Source organism: Miscanthus floridulus, chromosome 18 (genome assembly GCF_019320115.1).
Source record: "Miscanthus floridulus cultivar M001 chromosome 18, ASM1932011v1, whole genome shotgun sequence".
Taxonomy (NCBI): Eukaryota; Viridiplantae; Streptophyta; class Magnoliopsida; order Poales; family Poaceae; genus Miscanthus; species Miscanthus floridulus.
The window spans coordinates 23,513,258-23,526,356 of NC_089597.1; the positions used below are offsets into that span (position 1 = coordinate 23,513,258).

The following is a 13,099-nucleotide window of genomic DNA, read 5'->3' on the forward strand; positions in this document are numbered from 1 at the left end:
TGCTACCTATCTCATAATCATCTTGATAAACTAGATTAGCACTTAGGGTTTAATCAATTAACCAAAACCAAACTAGAGCTTTCAACGTCCCAGCTTGTGAACCAGGGACTCGTCAGTGGTCCCAGATAGGAAGGCTCCTATGACGTCGGTGTCGGCGACGTTAGGCAGCTCATTGCACTGTTAGGAGAAGCGCCAGATGTACCCACAGAGAGTTTCCCCGGCCTTCTGTCGGTAGTTTTTGAGATCACATGGGTTCCCCGGACGCGCGTATGTGCCCTAGAAGTTTCCCATGAAGATCTCTTTCAGATCCGCCCAACTTTGGATTCTGTTGGGCGGAAGGTGTTCTAACCACGTTCGCGCCGAATTGGCCAGGAACAATGGAAGGTTGCGGATAATAAAATCATCATTATCCGCTCCACTGGCTTGGCAAGCAAGCCGATAATCCTCGAGCCATAGTCCAGGGTTCGTTTCCCTGAAGTATTTCAGGATATTGGTCAGCGGTCGGTACCGCGGTGGAAAGGCGACGTCAAGGATGTGTCAGCCAAAGGCCTGAGGTCCCAGCAAGTCGAGGCTTGGGCTTTGGTCCTTGCCACTGTCATAGTGTCCACCACGATGAGGGTGGTAGCCACAGTTGCCCCCTCCCTCGTGTCGCCGTAGGCACGCCTACGAGCATCGAGGGTGTCGCGCGCGTCATGGTTGCGGCCAAAAAGCTCATGCACCGAGACCGTGATCGCGGCCTGCTGCCTCGCTATGCCTGGTGGACTGATACATCCATGTTGGGTCGCTCTAAGGGCGCACGCTGGCTGGCGTCGAGCTCACGTCATCGGGACAGCGAGCTCTCAGCCTATTGCGCCACCGCACGCTCGAGTAGCATGCGAATCTCAAGATGGGCCCGACGATCCTCAGGCGTCGTGGGCCCTGGAAGCCCCCGGAGCAAGGCCACTGCAGCAGTGATGTTCTGGCTTTCCCGGGTGAAGTGTGGGAGGGCTTCATCGTCCTCGATCATCCTTTGGTTCACGTCATGGGCCACGGTGCACGCACGCCCTCCATCTCCATGGCGCTCGATCTCTTGCTCGAGCTCCGCACGTTCCTGCTCGAGCTTGAGTCATGCTTCCTCGAGCTCTTAGTGCTAGGCCTTTAGCTGCTCTACCCATAGGCGAGGTGGGGCCCCTGCATCCCTCTTGACCTCATCGTTGAGGTCGTTCGTTGGGGTAGCCTCTCTCTCATGGATGTTTTTGACGTGTCCCTCGGTGGTACCTGCCATGAAACATTCACGAGAAGAGTGATGGCTCCCCCCGCTGGAGTCAGAGTCGGAGGGCGACCCCGATTCTCCCATGAGGAGGTCGTGGAAAGATTTCATGACATATTTGGTTATCCCCACGAACTCATCATTCGCAGGGGATGGAGGCGTGCGTTGCGCCATAGGGTGGCCAACGGTCTTTGTGGTGTTGCAAAGGCCAGACGGGAGCGCTATTGAGGCGCTTCGAATGAGCTATTCTGGGGAGAGTGGCTCTCCTCCGGCAAGCTATGTCATGATGTTGGCGAACGAGAAGGTGAGGTGGCACAAGTCCTCTTGGGACGGTCGGGGTCCCAAGAAGGCGCCGAGCTGGCGCTCTAGCCGCCCGTAGTCAAAGCCGAGGAGCTAGTCGCTTCAAGAGGTGCGGGCCTCCGGTGCGTGCAACTGTAGCTCCTCAAACGCCTCGACGATCGCATCGAGGCCGGAGGAGTGGAGGGGTTGGACAACGATGGGAGCCCGCACCAACTCTCCCTCCATCATGATGATGAAGTCCAGGTTCTCGAAGCGCACGTGCGCGCCCGGGACCTAGCTAACGTTGTGACTAGCCATCCGAGGCCTGATATGGACGTCGAGACTCGCAAAAGGCCCCTACCTGGTGCGCCAACTGTCGGTGTTTCGAGTTACCACCGATGAGTAAATTTGTATTATTGCGCGTCTGGCTCGGATGGTGTGCTTAGAGGACATGAGGTTTATACTGGTTCGGGCAGAAAGTCCCTACGTCCAGTTCGTCGCTGCTGCTCGTGTTACTAGCACCAAAATTTTGTAGTAGAGGTTACAAACGGGCGAGAGAGGGAAAGGATCCCAAGTCTATGGTGAAAGGAGTGAGTGTGTTCTGAGAGCTCGATTGCTGCTTGGCTGTGCGTTCGTGTCATGCTCTTGTGTGGATCTGTATCGGATCTTGATGGGTTGATCGGTTCGACCTCTTCATGGGGCGCCCTGCTTTCCTTTTATAGGCCAAGTGAAAGCGCGGGTTACAACGGAGGAAAAGATAAGAACCAGAGAGGGAGAAGAAGGTCTTTAGGATCACCGGGTCCTTCTCCTTCATGCGGGTCCCATCGACCCTGTAGATGTCAACAGGGACAGCTCCACATCGCGGTCCTGTCCGTCACTGGCGCCATGCATAGGCGTCATCCGTCGGTCATGGCGCTCCACTCTGTTCTGGCGGACATCGTGGTGAACTGATGTGCCTATCAGTGTTCGTATGAGGGTTAGACAGAACAACACCTATACGCCCGACGCTGTTCTTGATGTGAATCCTCAGGTATGGCCCGTCGTGGCCGCAGGTTACATCGGGGCATGCGGGTCTCTTCCCTAGTGTTAGAGTTTTGACCCAGGCCCATACGCTTAGACCTGGAGTGGTTGGCGACGGTATGGGTCCCTGTCAGGCGAGACGGAGTCCGCACCCAAGGGGTCTGGAGAGGCAGAGCCCGCGGTCTTGGGGTCGGGCGAGGCGGAGCACAAACCCAAGGGCTGGGCGAGGCGGAGATTGCGCCCTTAGGGTCAGGCGAGGCGGAGCCTGCCCCCGGAGGTCGAGCGAGGCAGAGATCGCGGCCTCGGGGTCAGGCGAGGCGGAGCCCGCGCACCTGGGGGTTGGGCGGAGCTATAGGCGCGCTCTTGACTGCTCGGTTGAATCAATGTTGATGACCGTTAGCTCCTCCTCTTTGGGTACCCTAGTATTAGTCCCCGACAATACGTGTGTAGCCATTGCAACAATTGCAGCATTAGATCCTTTTGCAACATCAAAATGAAACACAAGAAACATACAGATGAAACACGTGAAACATACGTCTGAAACAACTGAAACACTTGAAACATAGACTTGCAACATACGTCTGTAGCCATTGCAACATACAGATGAAATACTTGAAAACAACTTCTGAAATACACCTGAAACAAAACATGGCGTCGCCAGCAGCCATGGCCAACCCTATGGAGAACTGCGGTAGCCAGCAAGCAGCGCTCGGGTGCAGTGGAGAGGGAGGATGGCGGTAGGCAAGCGGCTAGGCGTGGTGAAGAATACCGCGCTGGAGTAGTCGTCGTGTACCACTCCGCGTCGTCTCGAAGAACTCGACGGTGAGTGGTGAGTGGCGGTGGAGAGACAGGAAAGCGGGCGGCGGCGGTCGGGCGTGGTGCAGCACGTCGCTGCATTGCGGCCATGGCGATGCGGGCACGGCAGCGCGGTCGCGGTGGAGCAAGCCGCGGCGATGCAGGTGCGGAGAGTTGGTTCGAGAATGGATGGGGAAACAACGGAGATTCGAGAAGAAGGTGCGAGCGGCAATTTTTTTTTTTATTTTTATGCGAATAGTAGTGTTGCCTGTTGGACCGTTCAGGCGTTGAGGCCCACCAACGCGCGTCCGGACGAGATGGACGCCCTACCAACAACATTATCGTATGAGAAAACTTAGTTTGCAGATATATACTATGTTACATGGTCAGTGGATGATGACAGGTTCATCCACCTCCTGGTACAGGCCAGTTTAGTTAACCATTAGTATTCTAAAGACCCATTTGGATATATTATTAGTGTTAATTGTTAGTAACTAAAATTAACACTAATAGATATAAACACTCTAGCTAATAGTCCAATTACTAGTTCAAAATAGACTATCTTTCTAATAAAAATTATATTTGCCTTCCCCAAATTAAGTAGTACATTAGGTAGACGGTTATAAACATGGCTCAACTAATAAGAGGGTACTTGGCAGGGCTCCTGATGCTTCTCCAGAGGAGCCAGAGCCGTTTTGCAAAAGCCACAATTTGTCACTGAAAAACGGCTCCTCCGACAAAATGTTTGGCATGGCTCCTTTGGAGGAGCCGGAGCTGGAGGGTCAAGGAGGAGTCCTGCCAAACAGGCCAGTTATGTGATAGTCCCGCTAATAAAAAGTTATTAGCTGATTGCTATCGCTAGTAATATTGTAACTATTATCGCTAATATATGTCCAAACAAGGCCGTTACTGATTGCCAGATTTCATTGGACAATCGATGCTGACGTCACACGAGCAATCAGTTTACAGGCTTTCTCGACCGAGCCAGATCACTTCGCACGAATTAACCGACGCCGAAATCTTGAGCCGGATCTTGCTTCTTGTCGCCACCTGCATATGTGCATGAACTTTGCCGTACGTACTCTACATCGGTTTGTCAACGGGCACTAGAGTTATCCAGTATCCACGTACGACTCCACTGTGATGAACAATACTATCCTAGCTTTTCTGTTGAACTATCCCGTTGCAAAAGCGTATAGGACCACACTATCCTTTTGCAAAAGTGTTGGTCTGTACAGGACCACACCAAAGGCACGAACCTAGCTACAGTAGTATTAACTAAATGGCATATACGTTTGGACCCTTTTCATCATGGCCCCTGTTTACGATGGTTTGTTTAGGCGGCGATCTGTGTCATTTTCCACTGGTAGAGATTTTAATCCTATGCGCAGCACGGAGCAAGCCGCCCTTTGCCCTGTGGCTTGGCTCCTCGTCTTTGCTCAACTACCCTCGTTAGTGTAACACCATAATGTTAACTGTTAAGCATACACAGTTAAATGTATATTCTTATATTCGTGTAACATAAATTAACTAAGAACAATACCCCTACTGAACCTCCACACATAAATTGCATATCATTCCACCAACCAACTCAAAACAACTCAGTTCAGCGCAACCGCTATCGTATTTCACAAGAACATGGTGTCTAAACAGCAAACCTGGCCTGGCCGATTGGCATTGTTATCAAGATGCCATGTTTAAGGCTGAGTAACTAATCAATTGACTCAAGCACATTTGCTTCGAGGAACAGATCACTTGGCAAGAATCCAGAACTGGAAAATTGCTAGAAAGAAATGTGCATACTGCATAACATCTGGCGTGGCAGGCACATTTCTGGTTTTTGCAGGAATTTACCTATTGTTGCAAGATTAAAGGGTAGATAATTATAGCACAAGAGTTCCACATCAACATTTGTAGATTTTCTGTAACAGGGGGTCTGAGTTTGGAAAGTAAATTTTTGAGTACTGTCAATTGGCTGTGTAAGTAGCCATGGTCAATCATGCGGACAAATTATTATCACTCTGTATAATTTTCAAGGGGTTGGCTACGGAAAACAGGTATATCATCTGCAACACTGGAGTTTGATAAGACATGTTTATTTTGTTGTAATCACCACGAAGATTGCTCTATGAAGCCTTCATATCATCAAGACCAATGCTCGCCTGCAAGAATAGCACCACCAATAGCTATTTAAAAAGAGACTTAAGTAGCAAAACAAATTATCTTAAATTGGGAGAGACCATACCAGAAAGTCATGATTTTCTTTGAGGAAAGGAGAGAAGGTTGTGCAAAATTTCTCAATATCTGCATTGATGTCACCAGTTCCACTAATGACCTCCATAAATTTGTCTCTATTAGGAGCGAGCCTCATGGCCACCTGCCATCAACTTATACAAGTAAATCAACAAATGGAAGCACCAATAAAAGGGGTATACTCCAACTAAAAGTACGCAAACGATCTTATAAAAGATAAGGGTTTCAGTAGACAGTTCAAATTAACTAAATGACTATCTGGTGTTTGTCGTCTGTAGCTAGAAATTGTGAAAACACCTGTTTTAACTTTTTAGTTCTTCAGAGAGAGAAGACTGGATGGAAGAATTTGGATTGATGAAGTCATAGATACAAAACTGGATGTGACAAGAAAATGTTCTTGAAAAGAACTTTTCAGATTTAAAACAAGTCAAAGCTATCCTTTGATCTATCATGCGCTGATGCCTTGCTATTCAGGTTGGCAATCCATGTGAAAACTAGACTCACATTTCCAGAATTCATATGTTGATAATATTTTCTCAAGAAAGAATGAAGAAACAGATTGCCTATGTGGATAGAATTCCATCACTTGTATGGATCATTATATAGAGTGAAAGATTCTACCGTAAAACTAGAACTGGCAAGCCAGCCATGAAATTTCTTCAGAGTCTTGGTGTATGAATCAGTGCAAGCTTGAGTCATGGTCCAGTCTGCATGCTCAAGCAGGTTACAAAACAACTCAACAAGGAAATCCATGGCCCTGACATGCAAAATTTTGAGTAAATAAAAGTCACATACTTGACATGCTGATCAAGTTGCAATGAAAAGTGACAAACAATAAGAAATTGAAGCACCTGGTGAGCCACAGAAGCCCATTCGTGCAGCTTGAGGAACCTTTTGCGGTCTTGTTTTGAACTTCTTCCTGAACCATGCTGTACAAGTGTTCATACTTTGATGGATCTGAAGAATACTTTGTTTCCAGTCTCTGACAGAAGAGGATCAAGTCAATTGAAATTAAAAAGAAAAAAATAACTTGGAACTCCAAGGGCTCCAGAAGTGAGAAATGAACTAAGCAAGAGGCAGAACAGTCCAAAGTAGCTATCAGTATCAATTATCTCAACATAGATAACTGAAAGACAACATTAACACTGCAGATAACCTTTGAATGATACTAGTATAATAGAAATCTTGCAGAAAGATTTGCTTACTGTGATATTGCCACCGATGTCAGTTTTTACAAGTGCCATAGCAGCTCCAAATTTATCTGGTGCATAAAAGCAGGGGATAAAGGAAAAATTATTGAAAAATAGCTTATTGTTTAAGCAACACAAGTACAGCTCAACATAAAGGAACACAGAACTGCAATTTTAAGACCCAATGGTTTGCTCTTCCATGGTTTAAGACAACACCGAACCTTGATTCAAGGATCAACATAAGTATCGCACACATGTGCGCAGAAAAATTGTAACCATCCAAAACTCCAAGTTTATAAAAAAAATAGGTGATCTTTACTGAATCGTACATTAAACATCATGGTGATTTCACAGAGAATGTCAAAAGACTTGTGCGTCTTCAAGGTGGCATAACCATCGACGATAATTTGTCTTAGCTCTCAGAAACCATTGTTTAGACAATCGATCTACCATGTGTAATGACAGAAATAACTCAAGCCCGTTCACTGCACCCGCCCCACCAGCATGGTACCAAATCAGAGATTAAGTAATGAAACCCCATGCAGCTGACAGCGAAGCAAATGAGTTACCCAGGACAGGCAAGATTTGCTTGCAGACATCAAGGAAAGGCTTGGTAAGAATGACTCCGTTCTCTGCCTTCACATGCTTCATCCCTTCCAAAGAGGGGGTGAACACCGTCTCTGCCATCTCTGAACCTGAAAGAATCAACACATCATCGCAACTAGGGGCAGACCCAGTAGAGGACATGGTGTACACATGTACACAGTACACCCAATAAATTTTGTAAAAAAAGTATCCAATTTATTAGGCATAATAATTAGATCAGATCCGAATACAACTACCCAGATCCGAATACAGCAGGAAGGGAAGAGAAGGGGTGCGAATACCTGGTGGGTGTTGGCCGCCGGCGACGGGCCAAGACCTTGCGAAGGAGCCGACGAGGCTAGACCGAGCACGTGGCGGCGGCGGCGGCGGCGGCGGCGGTCACCAGTAGCTCCACCAGAGCGCAAGCAGAGACGCAGGGTGGACACGGGAGAAGAAAAAGGCAGCGGTGAACTGGAGCACTCCCTAAAAAATTCTGTGGGCCTGGAGGAGACTGAATATCTAGGCCCAAGGGCCACCGGTCAAAATCGTATTGTCCAATTAAGCCCTCTTGGATAAACCACATTTTAAACATAAAAAAGGCATATTGTTGCTAAAAAAATATAATACCACTAGTGTTTTCTCTGTTTTAGATTTTAGAAAATCATGACTTGTTTTGAAAATTGGTTGGTTGTACCCATATACATGTAAACATACTCGACGTTATTTTGTAAATACGCAGCAACTTATTTTTTTTCATTTATGACCTCAATTTATGTGTGTTGAAGTGATTTTAGATTGAGTTGGATACATGAACATCTAAACAAGCCCTCGAATGATCCCTAAGACAATAGTATATAGTAGTATAAAGATAGGATAAGCAGCCAAAAACATGTGATTGATCGAATCATGCTTGTTTTTGTCACTAAGCCTACCATAGTTTTCACTCTGATTGGATTTTACAAAACTTTGCATTCAGACTAATCATAAACTCTACTTTTCTATCTTGGGTTGTTCATGGCTACGGTCTTTCGGACGACAATCAGACCCGGGTACCAACCCAACGGGTGTGGGTATAGGCAAGAAAACTCACCCACCGGTACATTTGGTTAGAGTATGGGTACTTCACTTGTAGGTACCTGACAGATAACCACAATTTTAGAATACATGTATTGTACATACCAAACTACATAGCACTATACTATTTGTGCGAGCTAGAGAACACTTCCCTGCATCAAGTGAATAAGTATTTTGTGTGAACTGTTAGTTTACTTTAGTTCTTGCATTGTGTTATTTGTATGAGCATGGATCAAGCGCATACCCCTATCTGGCGCAGCCCGGCCAGATCTTCACGGTCGGATTCATCACGTGGGTCATCAACGCCGACGGAGTTAGAGAGTTTCTTGAGCCGGTGCAGATCCGTTCTGCGCCGACCACCCTCGCACCTGCAACCGCAGATCCAATCTCGGAACCACTTCCGGAGTCGACTCCATCAGCCACTCGCCGCTCGCTTCCTTGCTACCAGAGGAGGCATGTCAACAATGACGATCTGATCGAATCTATTGATCGGGTCGGCCTGAAACTCGCCGATTGCCTCTCCATTGCTGAGTCGGCTCTGGACACCCTTGTTCAGCACCGAGCACCCTTCGATCCTGATATGTCGATGTTCAATGCTCGGCAAACTCCAGGGCTCGCCGCCCTGCCCTTCGGGCTCGCCAACACCGCAACTACATATCAGGACGCCCTGAGGGGCAAATTCGCTGACCGGCTCGCCGACTAGCTTCCACCAACCGTCAACATGCTGCACGCCAGCCGGGGTCTCGGAGCATCCCTCCAAACTATCCTTGAGGAAAATCCGGACTCCGAGTCTCAAGGATCCACCGAGCCCCTCGCCGAGACCTTCACCAAGCAACCTCCTCTCCTGCCTTTCCGGGGTGGCGCAATCTTCAACGTCAGTATCGACAGCCCCCCTCGGAACGGCGAAACAGATGAGGAACGCGCCGCCCGTGAAAACAGGAACGCCAACCGCGCGCAACGGCGTGATAACGAACGCACCATTGCGATGGCCGAGGCCGCTCGTGATAACCAGTTCGATTCACAAGGAAGGCCCCTCCATCGCAACCTCAACAAAGAATTCCTCCGCGTTGACGGCCACGACGTTTTCAAGACTCCGAGCGCCAATCTGGCCGTGGCCTCCAATGAACTTGCTCACCTCCCATAGACGCCCGAGCTCGCCAAGGTCGCCGCTATGCTTAAAGCGGTACACTGTCAAGTTAATGAGATCCGAGAAGTTCAGAGACCTTCATGCTCCACAAGCGTAATCCGCCGATTAGCCAATCCTAGATCTAATCGCCGCCCCAGTCAAAACCGCTTCGCCGACCAGTCACTACCTCCCCAGGGGGGAGTTGGAGGCCACCACGCCGAGCATCATCGCCAGCACGACCAAGAGGTCGAACAGGACGCCCGAGTGCACCTCAGTAACCTTCGGGATGCACGACGGCGTATCGATCAACGACGTTTCGGGCGCCATGAAGATAAAGTACGACGTCACCAGGAGTATGAGCAAGAGTACGGCAACCCGGACTCAGCTCTGGAGCCGATCGTCGTCGGCAATACTGCCGATGTCGGCCTCGACAGCCCGGAAGGGCCCCCTGCGTTCACCAGGGCACTCTGAACGCTCCAGTGGCCCCGTGGTTTCAAAATCACCGGAGTCGAGCCCTACGAAGGAAGGATGAACCCAACTTAGTGGCTGCAGGCTTACGCCACCGCCGTTCGCGCCACCGGAGGAGACACCAACGTCATGGCAAACTATCTCCCTGTCATGCTCACGCCAGCCGCCATGAGCTGGTTCACAAGCCTCGCCCCGGACTCCATCGGCTCTTGGGAAGATCTGAAGAGAGTCTTCACCGACAACTACATGGCCACATGCAGGCGGCCGGGCACCAAGCACGATCTCAACCGCATCAACCAAAAGCCGTCCGAACTACTCCGCAGCTACATCAGACGATTCTTCGAGATGAGGAATTCTATTCCCAACATCACGGAGGCCGAAGTCATCATCGCCTTCGTCCGAGGACTTCATCACCGAAAACTCCGTTCTAAGTTCAACAGAAAGCCACCTACCGGCATCGGCGAGATGATCACAACCGTCAACCAGTACGCCGACGCCGAGGAAGCGGAGGTGTGTTTTAACAAAGATACGGGCACTAATCGCCCGCCTCGCCGCCACGACGACCGCAACGATGACCGACAGCACAACGTTCGCCGCCACGACAACCGCAACGACAACCGACAGTATAACGATCGCCGCTACGACGATCGTAGTTTCCATCGGGACAGCGGACGTGATCGGCCAGATGGATTCAAACCTGGTCAGAATCGCCGCCGCCGACCAGATCACTTTGTTGCCAACGTCAAGGAGCCGTGCGTAAAGCGTAACTACGATGAGCAGTACAAGAAGATCCTCGACGGTCCGTGCCCCCTGCACAAGAACACCAAACACAAGATGAAAGATTGCCTTGGTTTGGCTAAGGAGTTCCAGGAGAAAAAGTACAACGACGACAATGGTGGGAACGGAGGACGCCGACCACCTGGGGATAATAATAATGCCTTCTAGGACCACGACAAGGTGGTCGCCACCATCTTCGAGGGTTTTGCCTCCAACGAGAGCAGAAGGGAACGGAAGCTCGCCGTCATTTTAGAAGAAACTACCGCCAACCGTAGCTATCGCCCATGGTCTGAAATCTCCATCACCTTCAGCAGGGCCGACCAGTGGGTGGACATATCCTACACAGGGCGTTTTCCCCTCGTCCTTGATGCGACTGTCCAGAAGGTGCTCTTCAGAAAAGTCCTTGTCGACGGTGGGAGCGCTTTGAATCTACTCTTCGCCGGGGCCCTAAGGGAGCTCGGCCTCAGGACAACAGACCTCACGCCCTCAGACTCCTCCTTCTAGGGTGTGGTACCTGGCAGGGCATCTAGACCACTTGGGGAAATTACCCTACCAGTATAGTTCGACACGGCAACCAACTACCGAGTGGAGCATATCAACTTTTATGTCGCCGACTTCGACACCGCCTACCATACCATACTAGGGCGTCCGGCTCTGACCAAGTTCATGGCCGTTCCGCACTACGCGTATTTGGTGTTGAAGATGCCTTCGCCTGCAGGAGTCCTGTCTCTGCGGGCCAACCTCTTCGTCGCCTACGCCTACGAGACAGAAAGTCTCACCCTCGCCGAAGCCACTGACCTCTCCATCTAGATGGCTAGCGTGGTCATCGAAGCCAAGATGGCATCTACTGATGACATGGAGATCCTAGAGCCTCCCCGTGCCTCCGCCAAGTCCAAGGAAATCAAGGAGATCGGCCTCGGCCTCGACGACCCTTCCAAGACGGTGAAAATTGGGGCTCACCTTGACCCCAAATAGGAAAGCGCGCTTGTCTCCTTCCTACGTGCCAACGCCGATGTGTTTGCTTGGAAACCTACAGACATGCCGGGGGTACCACGGGAGAAGATTGAGCACTCCTTGAATGTCTCGCCGACCGCTAAACCGATCAAGCAGAAACTTCGCCGATTCGCGCCGGACAAAAAGGAGGCTATTAGGGTAGAAATAAAACAGCTCTTAGCTGCCGGATTTATAAAAGAAGTGTATCATCCAGATTGGTTAGCTAATCCTGTTCTTGTTAAGAAAAACAATAAAGAATGGAGAATGTGTGTTGATTATACTGATCTTAACAAACACTGCCCTAAAGACCCCTTCGGCCTGCCTCGGATAGACGAGGTTGTAGACTCCACCGTCGGCTACGAGTTGCTCTCCTTTTTTGACTGTTACTCAGACTACCATCAGATCTCCCTCAAGGAGGAAGACCAGGTCAAAACGTCGTTCATCAATCCTTTCGGTGCATACTGCTACACCACTATGTCCTTTAGACTAAAGAACGCCGGCGCGACCTACCAAAGGGCTATCCAGACGTGCCTCGACCAACAGATCGGCCGCAACGTCGAAGCCTACATCGATGACGTGGTCGTCAAGACTAGAACCGCCGACAATCTTATTGCCGACCTTGAAGAAACTTTCTCCAACCTAAGCAAATACCGATGGAAGCTGAACCCTTCAAAGTGCATCTTTGGAGTTCCATCCGGTATTCTGCTCGGCTACATCGTCAGCGCTCGGGGCATCGAACCAAACCCTGACAAGGTCTCCGCCATCACCAACATGAAACGGCCGACGTGTGTCAAAGATATATAGAAGCTTACGGGTTGCATGGCTGCGCTAAGCCGTTTTATCTCGCGTCTAGGTGAAAAAGGGCTACCTTTCTTCAAGCTTCTTAAGGCCTCTGAGCTTTTTTCTTGGTCAGAGGAGGCAGATACAGCTTTCGAGCAGCTCAAGTTGTTTCTAACAAAACCTCCAATCATGACATCACCACGACCAGATGAAACTCTGCTGGTTTACATCGCCGCCACCTCTCGCGTTGTCAGTACGGCTATTGTTGTCAAACGCGAGGAAGCCGGACACGCCTACAAGGTGCAACGTCCGATCTATTTCATCAGCGAGGTACTTAATGAGCCCAAAACTCGTTATCCTCAGGTGCAAAAGCTGTTATATGCAATTTTGATTACCTCACGCAAGCTCTGATATTACTTCGAATACTACAAGATCGCCGTGGTCACAGAGTTCCCTCTAGGGGATATTCTCCGCAATAAAGAGGCCAATGGCCGTATCATCAAGTGGGCC

At 49.7% G+C, this 13,099-nt stretch overlaps 1 protein-coding gene across 2 annotated transcripts; it reads right to left on the reverse strand.

Moving 5' to 3' along the window:
- Window positions 1–5,226: 5,226 nt before the first annotated feature.
- LOC136520893 (glycolipid transfer protein 1-like) lies at window positions 5,227–7,859 on the reverse strand. 2 transcript variants are annotated; one of them, XM_066514570.1, is made up of 7 exons: window positions 7,674–7,859; window positions 7,356–7,475; window positions 6,802–6,857; window positions 6,448–6,578; window positions 6,218–6,353; window positions 5,589–5,720; window positions 5,227–5,505 (listed from the first exon to the last, which is right to left on the reverse strand). In XM_066514570.1, exons 2-7 carry the CDS (start codon window positions 7,471–7,473, stop codon window positions 5,470–5,472), a joined length of 609 nt encoding a protein of 202 aa, XP_066370667.1. In that variant the 5' UTR covers window positions 7,474–7,475; window positions 7,674–7,859; the 3' UTR covers window positions 5,227–5,469. The 2 variants fall into 2 exon arrangements, with proteins under 2 accessions (XP_066370667.1, XP_066370666.1); XM_066514569.1 differs by having other exon boundaries at window positions 7,356–7,481.
- Window positions 7,860–13,099: the final 5,240 nt, after the last annotated feature.